The 17,334-nt window shown below is 42.9% G+C and overlaps 1 protein-coding gene across 1 annotated transcript; it reads left to right on the forward strand.

Annotated features, from left to right (window-relative positions):
* The first annotated feature begins 29 nt into the window (after positions 1 to 29).
* Positions 30 to 15,126, forward strand: LOC308582386 (uncharacterized protein). Its single transcript, XM_081185444.1, has 2 exons — positions 30 to 3,744; positions 8,025 to 15,126. The coding sequence occupies exons 1-2, from the start codon at positions 3,393 to 3,395 to the stop codon at positions 8,618 to 8,620; spliced, it is 948 nt and encodes a 315-aa protein (XP_081041570.1). The 5' UTR covers positions 30 to 3,392; the 3' UTR covers positions 8,621 to 15,126.
* The last annotated feature ends 2,208 nt before the right edge of the window (positions 15,127 to 17,334 follow it).

Consider the following 17,334-nt stretch of genomic DNA (forward strand, 5'->3'; position numbering starts at 1 on the left):
ACACTGAGTGTGCACGTGCTGTTGATTAGAAGGACCATCTGGGCTATGCATTTGTTCTTCTGCTATTCAATATAAGGCCAGGAGAAAGTGGGGCGGGGGAGATTGCCCCAAGATCTCAGGCTAGGATTAAAATAACACTTTATTCCAGTTTTCAATTCAAATTTCACATGCTCTCCCCTGGTAGGAATAAGCCACACAGCCTTTTAACTAAATACTCCACGACACATATAAGAACTCTCAGAATATAGTTATGTATTCATACTGTATTCTCCAGTAAGATGGAGACTTTTATTTATTTTAAATGTCCACATTGTAATTCTCCACCCTTCAGTCCAGTATGGCTGTTCTGAAGGAGCAGCATCACAAGCTTTCAACAAATTAATAAAATAAAAAAATAAAAAATCTGAGCCCCTGGATCATAAAATGAGTAATAATACCCGCTTAGAATTTAAGGCAGAGATAAAATTAACACATAACATTTACATGAACGTGGAAATGAATCCATAGCTTGTTAAGCAGTGGGAGAGAAATGCATCTTGTCCAAAGGGACTTTGTGGATGTAAGAACACATGCTGGGATATCTTCATTAAATAATAGTCAATTCATGTATTATAACAGTGTGATCTTACTGAGGGTTGCTCGCTGAAAGCTTCATTGATTTCATAAGACTTCCTCCTAAGCAAGTGAGCATAAGATTGCCACCTGTAGTTTGGTGAAGAGCATAGGCAAAATGTTTTTTCCTCGGTATTCTATGCCATTTCGTTCCAACTCACTTTCATCAATAGAAAAGAAATCCTTTCGAAGACAAGTGTTTCAGCGGTGGCTACTTGCACCGTTAGGCAGCATTGTCCCCATTCCCCACAAAACAACTTTTGCTTATAATTTGCCAGCCTCAAGTCAACTTGAACATTTAAGACAACCCAGAAAGGTTCTACAATTGCAGCGTCCATGAATTACGGTAACTGGATTGCACTCCAGCCACAAAAGCTGAGGCTGCTGAACAGACTCTTGGCCCCAGGGTCTTGTTTAATAACTGTTACAGCTATTAACTTGTTGTATTTTGTATTTTTTAGATCCCATTATGATTTATGTGGAAATCGTTCCATTTGATTGGGCACTTTCTGATGAGTTTTATTTATTGCTGATGACTTTTGTTATGTTTGCAATTATGTAAATCTTCTCTTTCTTTTTTTTTAAACATAATTTTTATTAACAGGCCAATCACATCACATTATTTCAAATCACATTAATTCCAAATTATACCGCCAGATTTTTAAATTTTGTTGGGGGTACCCATACATCAAGCTCCGAACGAGGGTCCAAACATCACTTCTATTACTGCTTTAATTAAACAGTTCTATCCAGATAGTCTCTTTATTACTTTCTTCATCTTCTTGTTGTTGTCATATATTCCTTTCTTTGCGATCTCTGATAATCTTCACAAGCAGGTTGGAAGCAAACATCGTCTGTGTGGGTTTTGCACACTCCACAAGTCATATCTCATACGGACAGCCGCCGTTCCCCTCCTCCTTCAAAAAGTTATCTTCGGTCTGCCCTTTAGTTTTCCCAGGCTTGTCAAATATCTCATAGAGGGCTCTGCCAGGTTAAGATCGCATTCCAATCATCATTCCCATTCCAATAATCCTGGTCCTCCTCCCTCCGTCTTTCTTAGACAAGCCTGTCTTGCGAGACGCCATTTAAAACTGCGTCATAGAATTTTTCCATTCTCCGATATTTACCAGTCCTCTCTTTGATCATTAATTCACCCCACACAGTTTTTAAATTCCTGCTTGTGATTAGTAAAATACGGCGATTCTTCTTTCTTTGGGGTGGAGGGTTATTAGTACTCACATAAGGCAAAGTTTTTTCCTCCACCCCCCTTCTTCACTGCAGACATACCAGTCTCTTAATGGCGCTTCATCACTTGATTTATTTGTCACGCCTGCCGCTCCGATCCCAGAGATCCATTAATCAGCAGTCTTACCTCCCGAACTTTGCTTGATGTATGTGCTTTAGCTACTTTCCAATTATATATTTCCAATTATATTTTTGAGCTAAAGCGAACCAGCACGCGCAGATTGGAAGCAGCGTCAGGAAGAGCCGACTTCACCGAGGGCTGGTGCCAAGTGGCCGGCACCCCATTCTTTCGAATCCGGGCGTGCATTATGGCCACCGCTGGCAAGGCAGCCCCCCCCCATCTCCTTGGGGGGTCAGGAAGACTGCATACTTCCCATAGCAGCCTCTTAATTACCTCGTGTGGGTCGGAGAGATGTTATTGTTGGCCATCTTCCAATGTGCCACCTGGTGCCCCCCCCCGTGCAATTATGTAAATCTTCTTATGCTGCTAAGCAGCACAATCCTAACCATGTCTACTACTGTACTCACATGTAAGTTCTATTGAATTCAGGGAAGCAAGGTTAGGGTTAAGCACACGTGGGCAGTCCACTGTGTTTATGGCGCAATAACTATTTTTAAATGTGCACCTACACATATAAATCAGCCCAGGCACATTTGTTCCCTATAAAAACACATGCAGATTTTAGGTATATCTGGGCCATCTTTGTTCCTCCCTCCGCACTGCGCATGCGTGATATGCTGTCCTGCGCAGCTCTCACCTCCGCCAGGAGGAGAGGGAAGCGAGGGATAAACTGAACCACGAACTGAAGCCTCCAGGCGACTCTCTACAAGTTGCGAGTCTAGGATATAGTAGCGAGCCGCGCCGAGCCGCGCCAGGTGCGCACGCGCACTTCCCTCCTCAGACCGGAAGAAGGGTCATTGGCTACGGCGGCTGCGTGGGTCCTTTTCCCGCTCGATGTTAAATGGGAAGCTGCTCCCTGCTCGGGGTCACACGCCGCTGTCGCCGTTTGTCCGGCGCTCGCGGTGACGGAGAGACGACGACGACGACGAGCGTTTCCAGGGCAACGGCCCGTTGCCTCTTCTCCAGCGAGGAAGCGCCCGGGGCCTAGCGGAGTTCGCGGGAGGGGGGAGGGGGGCGCCTCAGAAACCCCCTCGCCTCTCTCGGGAGCTGAGACCCGTGGAGGGTGGCGAGGGGGTAGAGAAGGGCGCCTGGGCTGGACCCCTCCGCTCTCGCGCTTCTTCCGGCTGCAGAGTAACCGCCCACTCTGCCTTCCACCCCGAAGGGCCCTACATTTCGCCTCCCGTTTTAAAAGGTCGCTTGCTTGTGCTGCCAGGTGCGGCTCCCGCCGCCCCCACCTCAGTGCTGGACCTGAAGCACCTCAGTGCTGAGCCTGCAAAGCACCTGCCCCAAGAGACAGGCAGCGCCCTAAATTTATAGTTTATTTTGGGGGCTGGAGTTCCCCTTATACATGCAATAAAATTTGGTCCTTTTGAGCACCCCATAGCTTCCCTGCCATCTCCTCGTTGTTTCTGCCATGGAACCAGTCAAGAGCCCCAGTGACGACAGCCTCGTCGTCCCCGGGACGCCAGAAAACAAGTTTACCAAGGGACCCAACCCTAAGGACAGTCCCCCCAACCCGTCCCTCATGAAAGCCTTGGAGGCGGTTTTAATCGCTGGCCGGCGTGGCTTGCTTGGCCCAGAAGCCATGGCAGCAGCGGGAGGCACCCCGGAATTGAATCTGGGAGGCAGCAACGGAGTGGCCCCTCCGGCAGTAGACCCTCCGGGAGGCCTGAATCCTATTCCCTGCTTGGCAGGAGGGGGGAAGAAGAAGAAGGTTGTCAATGAGATGCGTACGTCTGTGATAACTGCCGTGCAACCGGTAACAGGTAAGTCAAGGCGCCCTCCAATATGATGGGGCTGCAACCCCAAGCGAGATGCTCCGAAACACAAACCTGCAGGGATTGCCATTTCCATGCCACTGTATCTTGTCCCACACCTGTTTGGAAAAAATGGCAGCAAGTGAGTGAGGATGGAAAAGCTTCCAAACCACAGCTGCCTAGTGTGGCATGACTGTGGTAATTGTTCCAACTATATATCTAGCTGCAACTCACTGAGAGCAAGGGTAGATTTTTCTTTATTTAGCAGGAAACGGAAAGTTTTGTCTCTGTGTCCCATGGCCTTTGACAAGGCCAGAAAGGATAGAATTAATTGTGGAATATTAGAAAATGCAGAAAACACATGTTGTGGTATAAATTGATTGTGCACCCCACACCATAAACGTCTGAATTAATAATGTAGATTTTTAGTGACTGCATTAAAGTGGGCAAGTGGAACAATTAAGGCAATGGAATACCCATTATGAAACCAGAAAGTTGTAAATAAAGAGTTGAAAAAGAATATGGGCACAAATGCAATGGTATATAAAATCCTGAAATATTTAGAAAAAGCAATTGCTGAATCAGTATAGGTACCATACTATATGTGATAAGCTTTAACGTTATTGTGTCATACAGCAAGTCAGACAATGCATGATCAGGAGGTCCTTATACTTCTGAACAATAGATGTAAGTACTATAGAAGAAGACGATCTTTATTGTCTTGTGCTTTTGGCCTCTCTTTGTTTAGCATTTGGTTCTGCCTATAGCTGTTCCAAAGATACTGTATTAACAAAGCAGTCATATGTTTGCCTTACACTGAGACCAACAATATGTTGCTGCTTTGCCAGAAAAAAGGCTACCATATCCAGTGCATACTCAGACTGGGAGTGGGGAAACACACTACTTGGAAAATACACAAAAAGGGAAACAGTGCCACAGTCCATCAATCTGGTGCTATGCGGAACATGCTGCGTATAATGCAGACATGAAGGGGGCCAGTAAGCCAAGCTGGGGGCATTTTGGCCATGCCATTGTGCCCCTAACATGTACGAAGTGCAGACAACTGGGCAGCAGTCACATTCAAGGGGCCCTTCTGGTGCTGTCTGCTAAAGTGGTAGCAAACATACTTAGGTGATTACTGGCTCGAAGGCAAAACATTTTACCCCTCTAGCAAACCCCAATGGAAGAAAAGCATAGAATCAAGTGGTAGCAACAAACAAGAGAATGCAATAGTGCTGTCTCCAAGCAAGCGTGAACAAACTCAGGAGGTTGCTGGCTGAAATCCATACCAGCCATTGTTCCTTGATCAAGTACACTTGTGGAAATACTTGAGTGAATGCATACATGTTTCCAGGGGTAGTGGTCCAAAGACTATCAAGTGAAAAATACATTGTAGCTCACATAAAATATTGCCTAGGAACAGCTGGGACAGTATGCTCTCAAGGTTGCACTGATCGCTTGGAAGGATCCAGCAGTGCACCAGGAGCAGGATTCATACAGCATCAAAATCCAGGTATGCATCACCAGACACTTCTCCAGGACTGAGGGTAAGCATGTGGCAGAGGCAGGTGCCCTTGGATACCAAGTTGCTGGACCAAATAAAGTGAGGAGATTGCCTACCTGCCTGGGGGCATATCGACAGCAAGAAGATAGTAGTCCTTCCACCCTGAAACCAGCTCTGCTAGGGACAGGGAGCACCCTGCAGACATGTTGCTGGATAAATCTTGCAAAAACGGCAGCCTAAAGTTTTGTACTGCTGAGCAGTGCTCATAACACTGTGGGCATGCCTTAAAGATGGGAACAGTCACTGTGACCAGCATAAGAGAGGCTCATCACTCATAAGACAGCAACCTTTCCTAGTTGGCCATTAAATAAATTCAGCTGGAAATTAAAAGGTTTTTCAACTACAGAAATTTCGAATGCTGCATTTGGGTGCCCAGAATTTCTGTGGCACCAAAGAATCTCATTGGCTTTAAGAAATTTCTGAAGTATATAATTTTATTTTGGATCTCCATATGTGGTTCATGTGCTTTGCTATAGCTTATCCAGCAAAAAACTAGACAGCCTGCTGCAGACATATGTTTCCAGAAATGTTCTGCGTGCATGCATAGGTGCTATGCACATAATTCCTTCCCTCAGCTACCCCAGGTCAAATAATCAATGATAGCACTGGGAGCAGAGAGCTAGATTTGGTCTCCCTTATTAATGCCATAATTGGTGAAGGTATGACTGGCAACATTAGACTGGAAGCAGTGACTTTTAGTTATCAAATCCACTTTACTTTTAAGACCAATATATGTCTCATCTCCTTTGTTTAAACACCTGGATCTATTTGTACATCATGCACATTTCTGAGTTCCACTTAGTTACTAGTTGGGCGCACTGCTCTGGATTGCATGGGCTAATAATCTGTGGGAAGCTGGGGGGTGGGTGACCAGCTTCATAGTAGAGTATTATACTTGTTCATCTTCTCTTCCAGCAGTATGATTCTGTGTTCTTGACACAAAACAAGGTTCAGATAATTTTTTATACCCTAGTTTTTCAAGTAGTTCAAGATGTAGTTTTGTTTTGTGGGTTTTTTAAACCTTGTTTGTTGCCATATATTGTTTATATTTATCTTAAGTATTAATCCATCTAATAAAAAGAAACCAGCTAATTACAGTCAGATGCTCTTTTTGGAAGTGTTCTTTTTCCTCTCTGGTGCTTTTATTCAAAACTTCTATGGAACTGAGTTACAGGTGGTAGGTATAATTCACATTCCACAGATGTCAAAGCGTAATGATTGCGACTTGTGCCCCTTATTTTTCTCTGTGTGCGGATTTTGAAGCTAACAGAGCCAAAAAGAATCTACTGCATTATGTCACTGCAGTTTTGATACTTTAAAAAAACTCTCAAGCCAGGTTCTTAGCACCACCTGCCATTCAAATGGCCATCTCCGTGCTCTTGACTATTTTCACCACTCACTGAATTTTGCTATCTTCCTACTCTTACTGCTGTGGTTGATTATATCCTCCTCCTTCATTCTAAATGACACTAGTCTCATCACAGAGGTCAGTAGACTAATCTTGCTGGTTCCCCTCTTACCTAATAAAACTCTTTGTATTAATCGTACAGAAAAATGCAGTAAATCACCTGCAGTTGTCAATACCTGCAGTATTTGTTTGCTGATGGAGGAGAGGCAGGTTTGAGTGCAGAGTTTGACTCTTAAAAAAAATAGAGAGGTGCATCTTTTCTGTTTGCCTGAATTTTGGTTCATACAGATATGTTTGTGAAAACAGCAGTGGCGAGATCTGTTAAAACTGCACAGAGTTCACTGAACTGGGCAAACAGAATACTGTACAGATGCACTTTCTCTTTCTCCTTTCTCTGCCATTTATATATGTAAAATGTAGTTTAACAACACAAAATTAAGCATGTTAACTCCAAAGTCAGTTCCATATGCCCAGTGGCCATTACTCCTTATCATGTATGCTAAGGATTGCAGCATAAGATTACCATGTTTTGGCCATGCTAAAATTCCGGGGTGGCAAGAAGATGAGGCATGCCAAATTGCCTCTACTTGCTGGTTTCTGCTGTGGCCTTTCCTCATGGGGGAAATTGCCCCAGAATGCTTATTCCTGTGAAAGCAGCTTAATGGTCTTTCTTGGTCAGAAAAAACACTTTATTGCACCTTCTTCAATTCAGGTCAAATTGAGCTGCATTTGCTACAGCTAGGTACACTATGGCCTCAGGTTGATAAGTGGGTGAGTGCAGATGTCAGGATCACTCAGCAACTGTTGTCTTCCCTGCCTGCGTATCATCTGGGCTGCTGCTCATAGTGGAAGGATTAGTGGTGCTGAGACTGGTTCTGCAGCCAGCTCTTTTCATGACCCGTGGCAGTGATAGTCCTGTCACCTGTTCCTGAAAACGAGTGCTTACAGCTGAAGGAGGGGGATATCCTTTTTTGTGTGTTTCCTCGTGTGCTGAGCTCAGCTGCACTGTTCACCCTACCCCATCCTTGATCCTCTTAGTGGGTTTTCCTCAGTCAGTTGTCTTAACAGGCTTCTGTGAATGTTTTAATTCTGCTGCATATTAGTGGACTTCTGTCTTCTCAAAAGTGCAGCTAGCTTGGTCTCTTGATTTTGGTCTTGAGAGAATGCTGATCAAATTTTCTAGCATATTAACATGTTTATAGATTTTAAATTTCAGTCTTTAACCTTTTAGTACTGGCGTTTTCAGGATGGAGGAACAGTAAGCTAGTGCAGGGGTCAATCTGAAGCAGTTGAACTAATGTGGCATTTTACTTTTAGGTGCTGGAAGACAGCAACCTCCCCCAAAGGAAATCTGGATATGTGGCAATTCTGTGATCTTGGCATCAAAGAAGAGAGCTAAAAGTCTACCACATGGATTGCAGTTGGGCATCTCTGTTTCAAGGGCATATGTGTATTGGCATGGGATACAGGCAATGAAGTGGGAACAGCTCATGCCTCTTCTGCATGAAATTTATCATCTCCGTTCTTCTCCATCCCTTATAATAATTCATATTGGAGAAGATGATCTACTTCCCAACGATAACTTGTCTCTCATTATATCCATGAAAAATGACTTGGGCATTCTTAAAAGAGCGTTCCCAAATGCTACTATAGTTTGGTCTTCACTGTTGCCAAGACGTGCTTGCAAGATGGACCAAAATCCTGAACAGATGGCAAAAGCTCAAAAGCATGTTAACAAGAAAATGGTAGGCTTTTGTAATGAAATTGGTGTACACTTTTTGTCGCATAACTTGATTACGCCTGATAAAGCAAACCTGTTCTTGCCTGATGTCAATGACCTATCTGATGCAGGAGCTGATTTATTCTTGGCAGACCTGAAGAAAGTCCTGCGGTTCTATCAGGTTTTGGGATAGTTGGAAAGATGCTAGTAATATATGTTTGTTTTTGTCAGAAAGAATGGGTTTGTTGCTGCTTGACCATCATATAGTGTCTTACAAATTGTACACTTGGATGAATACGAGTGGATATGGGCTTCCTGTTCCTAGGTAGCTTTAAACTGCATTTTACATATATAGATGACACAGGTTGATAGATATGTTCCTCTGACTAATCTCTGCAACGATAGGACTGTCTAATAACAGATGGAAGAAGCTGTTCCCTTTTAACATCGTGAAGATTTTCAATGTATACTCTCATTGTTAATGAAACTGTACATTTTGATTTCTTTGAGGGAAACTTGTAAGATGGTATAATGAAAAATGCTGTGGACCAGGTATCTGCTTACTGCTCTGTCTGCAAGGCATTATCCAGAGAGGCACATGTATGTAACTAGTCATTATAAAGAACCCAAGCAAAAACAGGTGAAACAGTTTTTCAGATGTTAACAAATTGTATGTGCAAGTGTATTGGGTAGACAGGGGAAATGAGACCACACAAAGTAAGCATATACATGTTTTTCAGCATTGGATATTTGCATTTGCATTGATTCTCTCTTGCAGTCAGCAAATTGCTTACTTCAGCTGGTCATTGAATGCTATGTGCTATTCCAGAATAAGCCATCTGAGGGCTGTGTTTCTGCTGCAGACTAGTTCCATTGTCTAGAAGAGGTCATTTGGAGCAATAATTGGCTGTGATTCCCAACCATCATTCCCTAGTGTGGTGGCACTTAGGAAGTATTCATTGTCTATTGCCATTTGTACCAGTTTATATCTCCCCCCCATCTTACTATCTATAATTCTGATATACGTTTTCCCACTTTGACTACCTTAAGGACATGGAATTACATCTGGTGGGAAAGACTTGCTTAATACAAGTACAGGGAAACTCCATATTACCTCTTCAGTATCCATAATTAATTATAATTACAGTCAACCCTATTGGACCATGAGAGGAAATCCAGACAACCCCAGCATCATAATACTGTTATTAGGACTGCAGTGTAGTGAACTAACCTTCTTGTTTCACAGAACTCTTTATCGGGATGAATATGGAATGCACACACAAAAAAGGAAGACGACAGGGAGAGAAGAGAAAAAGGTGTTGCTAGTAAGAGCGCAGTGGAAGTCCCATGTGCCATATGTGATTGCCTTAGCACAGTGATTCAGGAAAACGTTTGCCAAATGATTAGGTCTGTTTATGCCATGTGCAAATGATTTGAACAAAGAATCAGTGACCACGCTCACTTTGGAAATTGCAAAGCCAGCACTTGAACCTGTCTCTGATTTGGTTTTGAATCACTACTCAGGTATTTTCAAAGGGGGGATGGCCATTGATTCTTTGTCCCAGTGTTCTTTGGTGCAACCTGAACCATCTGTACTTGGCATAAACTAACCTAATCAATCTGCAAGGGGCTTGTCCTTTACTGGTGATAGGGCTTCTACCATGCCCTCTACCAGCAACAGATCTCTTCTCTCCATGACACCTTGTTTTGTTTAACAACCTGTCTGACAAAGAAGATTGTGAAATTTGAAAAACTAGCCACTTATTTTGTGACATCTAGTTACTCCTAATTAAGTATTGTAAAGTGGCTGCCATTTCCATAATTAATAGAAATTGCTATTACAATTTTCTGTGCTTTTTTTGTCAGAATGATAATAAATGATTTGTCGGGGGGGCGGTTATGTTATCTCTCTCCCCCTCACTATTTTGTATTGAATTCACAAGCTATCATTTAGTATAGGGAGGTCAGGATAATGTTGTAAACTGTATTATGACCAAAGAACGTATTCATCAGTTTGTTGGGGTCTTGTCTAAGCTTGAGGATGAGCTTATCTATGCAGGTCAGATATAGGTGCAGAAGTAAGAAGTTCCATATGTGGTTTTTAATAAAAACTTAAGAAACCGTAAGGTGCAAATAATCAAATGGAATTAGCAGCAGAGGCCAATACTCTTCCAGATAATTCTTTGGCAGTCATGGAATCATCCAAGACAGAAGGAGAAATGGGTTTATGTTTGGCTACCTGAATTTTTATTATCTATTTTTGCAACATGAATCTCAGTGTAAATATTGCAATAGATCCATAACTTTGACTTTGTGTAGTAGTGCCTTGCAGTGCTTTTGGTACATCAGAATAGTTACTGTTAACTGATGCAACAGAGTTAGAGGTAAGTTGCTAGAAAAACTGCTCCATCTGGAATGAAGATGGAGGCAAATGTTTCCTATGGCTCGTGCTGTTGGATATAATCACATCACTGCAGGAACTTAAGTGGACATGGACATCTGTGAATAAAAGGTGAGCAGAAACAGGGAAAAATGGAGACGCCTGCAAAACCAAGGAACTGCTATTTTTGTGATTTTTTTATATATACACTTGAGTTACACACTTAGTCTGTATTTTGTTTTGCTTCGAGTAGGATGAGGCTTTGCCTAAACTATCTACAGAATTGGATCTTTGCAAAATGTGATAGTATATGCCAGAAGCAAAGGCCACAGGAGCAAGCAAAAGGATCTCTAAACCAAGATGTCCAGAGAGAATTGCAACTTGTGAAGACATTTGAAGAATCAAAATTGTACTGCAATGGAAATGCAAACATGTCTTGACTGTATATTACTTCGTAACATACGAATGTTAAAACTTGTATGCAGGCAAAGGTTGTGTCCTGTAGACCTGCTACTGTTGTGTTTCTTCATGTTATGTTACGGCAGTTGCCTTGCTTTGGAACTAAATCTGTTCTTGTACATTATATTGAGTTGCTATCCACAGCACTGTTGCTTAATCTTGTTAAGATTCTCAGCCTGTTTCTGTCATACATCACCACAGTGTTTAAATTGCACGATAATGAAAATAACAAAGAGTCTGGTGGCACCTACCAAGGATGGGGTGTTTATGCTTTTGTCAATGCAGCCTTTTTAATTGTTACAATACTTATTTTGCTTTTACGTTATTATCACTGTCCTTTTGCATTTCTCTTGGACTAACTCCTGTCAACCCCCCACCCCAATGTATGTACACATCCATGCCAATTGGGGATTGCACTTCAGCAGGGGTGGGGAACCAGTGGGCTGCAACTCCCATCAGCCCCAACCAACATGCCCTGTGATTGGGCAGGATGGGAAATGCAGATCAGCAGCAGATTCCCCACTCTTGCACTTCATGTATCCGCTTAAGTGGATTCTGGTCCATGAAAGCTGACCCTATAATGAATTTGTTAGTCCTTGTGCTGCCACAAGACTCTTTATTGGTTTTGGTGCACCAGCCTAACACAGCTGTCCCTCTGGGAATTGTAACAAAATAAATAATTCTTCATTAAATGGCAGCTGCAAACTGATTTTGGAAACAGTTCCTTTATCAACAGGCAATGATGACATTACTTTATACTATGGGGATTCTTCTTTAGAAGGAAGGGTTTTATCTAAATCATGAACAGGGAACCTTTGGCCCCCACAGAGGTTGCTGAACTACAGCTCCCTTCAGCCCTAGTAAGCATGTCCAATGGACAGGGGTAATGGAAGTTGTAGATAAATAACATCTGGAGGACGAAAGGTTCTCCACACCTGATCTAAATCATCTTTTTGCGGACATGCTGCTGTCAACTTTGAGGCCCTATACATGTATTACTGACATATGGGGCAATATTGGGGAGTAGGGCTGTGCTTTCTGTCCTGCCCCCAATGTTAGATGTACTTCCTTCGGCAACTATACCCAGTTGTCTTTAGAGCAAGAATTCTCAAAAGGAAATCCACTGATGTCATCAAAAGGCATACCATGTGCACCAGAACAAAAAGCAAGTACTTTGGGGGACTGTTAACGATGAGAACAGTGGCACATCTTGTCTATTCTGAATCTTGCATACCCTTTTAATTGTAATATTCTGAATGTGTTTCAGGGTGGAATTCTTACTCAATGTTGATAGACATGACAAAGATGCTGGTATCAGTATTCCTGGAATAACACACAGTGAACTTTGTGTAATAGAGTAAAGTGACTGAATTCTTTAGACAGATGTGAAATTAATTTTCAGGTTCAGTTATTACTTTCATCGTGGACACAGGCATTCATGTCTCAAGTTAATTCTTCCCTGTTAAGAGTCTTTAATTTATGAAGATAATGTTTTGACCAGTTATCTGACAAATGCATTTCCCCCCTGGAAATAAAGCATCTTTCTTTATTGCACATAGAAAAACCAAAATGTGTTTCACTGTTGATGTTTATAAAAGATAATATTTTTTTCTTAGTCATGTTTAGCATAAACATGTACATAGGGTTCAAGTTAAACTAAGGAAATATTCACTCAGTGCCACATCTTACAGCAGTATAACACTTCTATTTTTGACTTGATTTATTAAGTCAGGGACGTGGGTGGCACTGTGGTCTAAACCACAGAGCCTAGCGCTTGCCGATCAGAAGGTCGGCGGTTCACATCCCTGCGACAGGGTGAGCTCCCATTGTTCGGTCCCAGCTCCTGCCCACCTAGCAGTTCGAAAGCACGTCAAAGTGCAAGTAGATAAAATAGGTACTGCTCCGGCGGGAAGGTAAACAGCGTTTCTGTGCGCTGTTCTGGTTCGCCAGAAGCGGCTTAGTCATGCTGGCCACATGACCCGAAAGCTGTCTGCGGACAAACGCTGGCTCCTTCGGCCTATAGAGCGAGATGAGCATACAACCCCAGAGTTATCCACGACTGGATGCAGGTGGCGCTGTGGGTAAAACCTCAGCGCCTAGGACTTGCCGATCGCATGGTCGGCGGTTCGAATCCCCGCGGCGGGGTGCGCTCCTGTTGCTCGGTCCCAGCGCCTGCCAACCTAGCAGTTTGAAAGCACCCCCGCGTGCAAGTAGATAAATAGGGACCGCTTACTAGCGGGAAGGTAAACGGCGTTTCCGTGTGCTGCACTGGCTCGCCAGAGCAGCTTCGTCAACGCTGGCCACGTGACCCGGAAGTGTCTGCGGACAGCGCTGGCTCCCAGCCTCTAGAGTGAGATGAGCACACAACCCTAGAGTCTGTCAAGACTGGCCCGTACGGGCAGGGGTACCTTTACCTATTAAGTCAGCACAGGGGGTTCATACTTCGAATTTGTTAAATATTCCAGTTGTTAAACCTTGGAGAGAGAGGGAAAGCAATGGGACAAATGAGTCATTTATACAGTTAAATGAGACATAGGTTACATTCTATACACCTATAACTCAATGGAACTTATTTCTGTTTACATGCTTGTCAGGCTGTCTTGTAACTCTATCTGAGAAACAAAATTAACTCAAAACCAGTATTTAAATCATGGAGAACATGAGCATCACTCATGTTATCTGTAACTTATTTACATGCTGGTTTTAGGTTTATTACTATGGTAATTTCATTTCTGTAAGAGCAGAATTGTTTTTATACAGTATTACAGTATATTATGAGATACTCCCAGTGATAACTTTGTATTCCACTAGATGGTGCTATGACCAAACCAACGTTTTAAAGTTTGTGGTTGTCTCATTTTGCCAGTTGTTGATAATGTAGAAGTTCCAGTTTGTAGGACTCCCATGAAGCAGTTCAGGAATATTTTCACTATATCCAAGTTACTGCATATGTGAGTTCTACATAGTATTTGGCAGTCTTTCCTATTTAGCAAATGGTAGTGACAGCTCACCTTTTTGAGCCATCTGGATGTACCGCATTTTTCGCTCTATAAGAAGCACCAGACCACAAGACGCACCTAGTTTTTGGAGGAGGAAAAGAAGAAAAAAAATATTCTGAATCTCAGAAGCCAGAACAGCAAGAGGGATCGCAGTGAAAGCAGCAATCCCTCTTGCTGTTCTGGCTTCTGTAATAGCTGCGCAGCCTGCATTCGCTCCATAAGACACACACACATTTCCCCTTACTTTTTAGGAGGGAAAAAGTGAGTCTTATAGAGCAAAAAATACGGTACTTCTTTTTTGCTTGGTTCTGCTGATAGTTTGGAGCTCACTGTAATATCACTGGATGTACTATATTGACTACTTGTCAGGAATAAGTAGTATGGAGAATTTTTTTTTAAAAAAAAGAGATTAGAATAAGTAACATTGGATTATTCTTTAACAGAATCTGGAAACTCACTTTATAGATTCCATAGCAGAAGCTTTTATAAATTTTGTTAATCTCAAATTAAAGTTCTCAAACATGCAGTTTTATGAACTTTTGTGATCTCCCTGGTTCCCTTAGTACTGTCTTGATTCCCAAACAAACATTTATTTTAAATTGATAGGTTGTTACACAGCTGATCTTCTCCTCCTGCTATTTTTAAAGGTTTTCCTCTACTGTCCACGACACCATGGATGCACTTTGAGTGGCTGTGGCCTATTACAAAAAGAATGTGGCTATTCTCAAGCCACTGACGGGCCATTCCACAATGTTGGAGAACAATATGCCCTTGATCCAGTTCCCTGAGACAGGCTGCTTCCATCTCAGGCACCTGGCTGTGGGTTGCTTTCTTGCCCAGCAAAGGCAGTGGGAGCAAGGGGTCAGGGAAACAAGCACCCTGCAGCCAAGTGCTGCCCTCTCCATTCAGTTTCCTGAGCCTCCTGCTGCTTCCACTGCCTCTACCATATAATACTGCTGGGAAAGAAAGTCAAGTGGGATGGAACAGTCCATTGCCTAACTCTCAGGAAAGAGAAAAAATCCACAAAAGTTAACATGAAGTCCGTAATAAGGGACGAAAATAGGCCAGTCACCATAGCCTAATGTTATCCTATTGACTCTGATATTGTAATTTGTTTTTGTCATGTTGGGCAATGCTGCCTCTTGCTGTCCCATTCCTTTTGACTGGTTAAATCCCTGCTCACAAATGCACCATTTTATGTCTTTTCCACTGGTATTGTTGTCAACGGTCCTATCTCTCAGTAAATACTGTTCATGTCACTAAAGCTAAAGCCCTATGTTCACTTACTTGGAAATAAGCCCCACTGAACTCAGTGAGACTTCCTTCTAAATAACGATGTGTAAGACCAGACTGCAACATTCTCTGTCTTGGTCTCAACCTGGAATCCCTCAGGCTGCAAAGCCCTATATTATAACTTACCGGGTAATCTGCATCCTACCGTGATAGCTTGCTAAATATAGAAGTTATTAGACTTGTTTGAAAAATGCTTCTAATAACAATTGGTCTCTGCAGTCAAAGAACATGGAAGGTTTCCTTAAGCCATTTTGCTTTACTTGCCACTGTACTAGAACATCTGCTCCAAAACTCTCTCTTGCTTTTTCTGTCTTGAATCGGGGATGGTCCCTGCTCAATTATTTGGGTCCAGCATGATGGCAAACTGGCAAGCTCATTAGCAAAGCTGGAGCGAACTCTGCCTCTTTTATTAGCTGCAGCACATGCCTTGGAGCAGAGCTTGGATTATAACAGTAATTGCAATTGCTTGGCGTTCATAATTACAAGCTTCTGGGAGCTTTAACGAAACATTAACAATACAGTTGTTGCTGCAAATGGCCGGGTGCCCTGAGCAGTTTGACAAAACAGAAACTGGGAATGGAGCGAATAAATGAAACTCCTTGTGCATGACACACACTGCTGTACAATTCACATCATCACTGAAAGTAAGAATTATATAAACTTTTGCTTTTAATGGCAGTTGTAATCACCACCTGCTGTTTTCTACCTTTTAATTCCTCCAGCATCACAACTGAAAAGTGTTGCCCCAAAAATGGTTGTGCTGACCAGGGTGATAGTCTTAATATGTGGACAGTAAAGCTACTTCTCAGTGCGCATTCACTAATATAGACAGATAATCTCACATCTCCTGCTATCCAGAAGTGTGAGGATAAACCTAAATCAAGAAATAAAACCTTTATTTATTTCTTGAGCTCCACTTGCTGCTGGCCTATTGCTCTTTCAAGGTAGGATGACTGTTGGTTATTGTTCTTGTTTTCCTTTGTTGCTTCTGTGTTCTCCACACATTTCTCCATGCTGGGAAGGAAGGGCTGAAAGAAAACGCACCCCATCTATCCCTACTCCCAGTATTTTGCTAATTCTGTTTGTATACATTTATAGCCCAACCCTTCACCATGTCCCAGGGTGGGATACATGCAACTCAGTACAAGTAGACATGACGAGACCATAAATTCAACCAAATTAATGAGCAGAAATAGTAACGCCACTCCAATGGGAGGGGTATTTTGATCTCATCTCTCTTCAAAGAGAGGTCCACAAAAAATCCACAAAAGTTAACATGAAGTCCATAATAAGGGACTAATGCTGAAATGTTTACAACGGTAAGGCCAGACATACCTCAGTTTGGGGGGGGGGGGTCACCACAGAAAAGGTCCTGTTCATGCACGACCAACCTGTGAACATCACAGGGAGACACAACTGTCAGCAGGGCCTCACCTGCAGATCTCAACACATGGGCAGGCCTAAAAGGAGGAGGATCCTCCAGGTATTTAGTGGCCAAGTTGTATGGGGCCCCAAATACCTGAAGCACCTGGAATTGTGCTTATACAAACACAGGCAACCAGTGCAGGTCTTAAGAACTGGTGCAACACGTGCCTAGCCTGTGGTACCCACCAGCACCTTAGCTGCTTCTGCATTCTGGAAGGGCCATCAGTTGGCAAACCAACTGGCATCCGTAGACACTGAAGCCCCCTGGGCCTTTTGATTTTACTGCGCCATCATCTTCCCCCTGCCTTAATTGGGTATAGCTGTAGGCCATTTCCCTGCAACTTAGTGTTT

This window comes from Podarcis bocagei (assembly GCF_964188305.1).
Source record: "Podarcis bocagei genome assembly, chromosome: 2".
In the NCBI taxonomy this organism is placed as follows: Eukaryota; Metazoa; Chordata; class Lepidosauria; order Squamata; family Lacertidae; genus Podarcis; species Podarcis bocagei.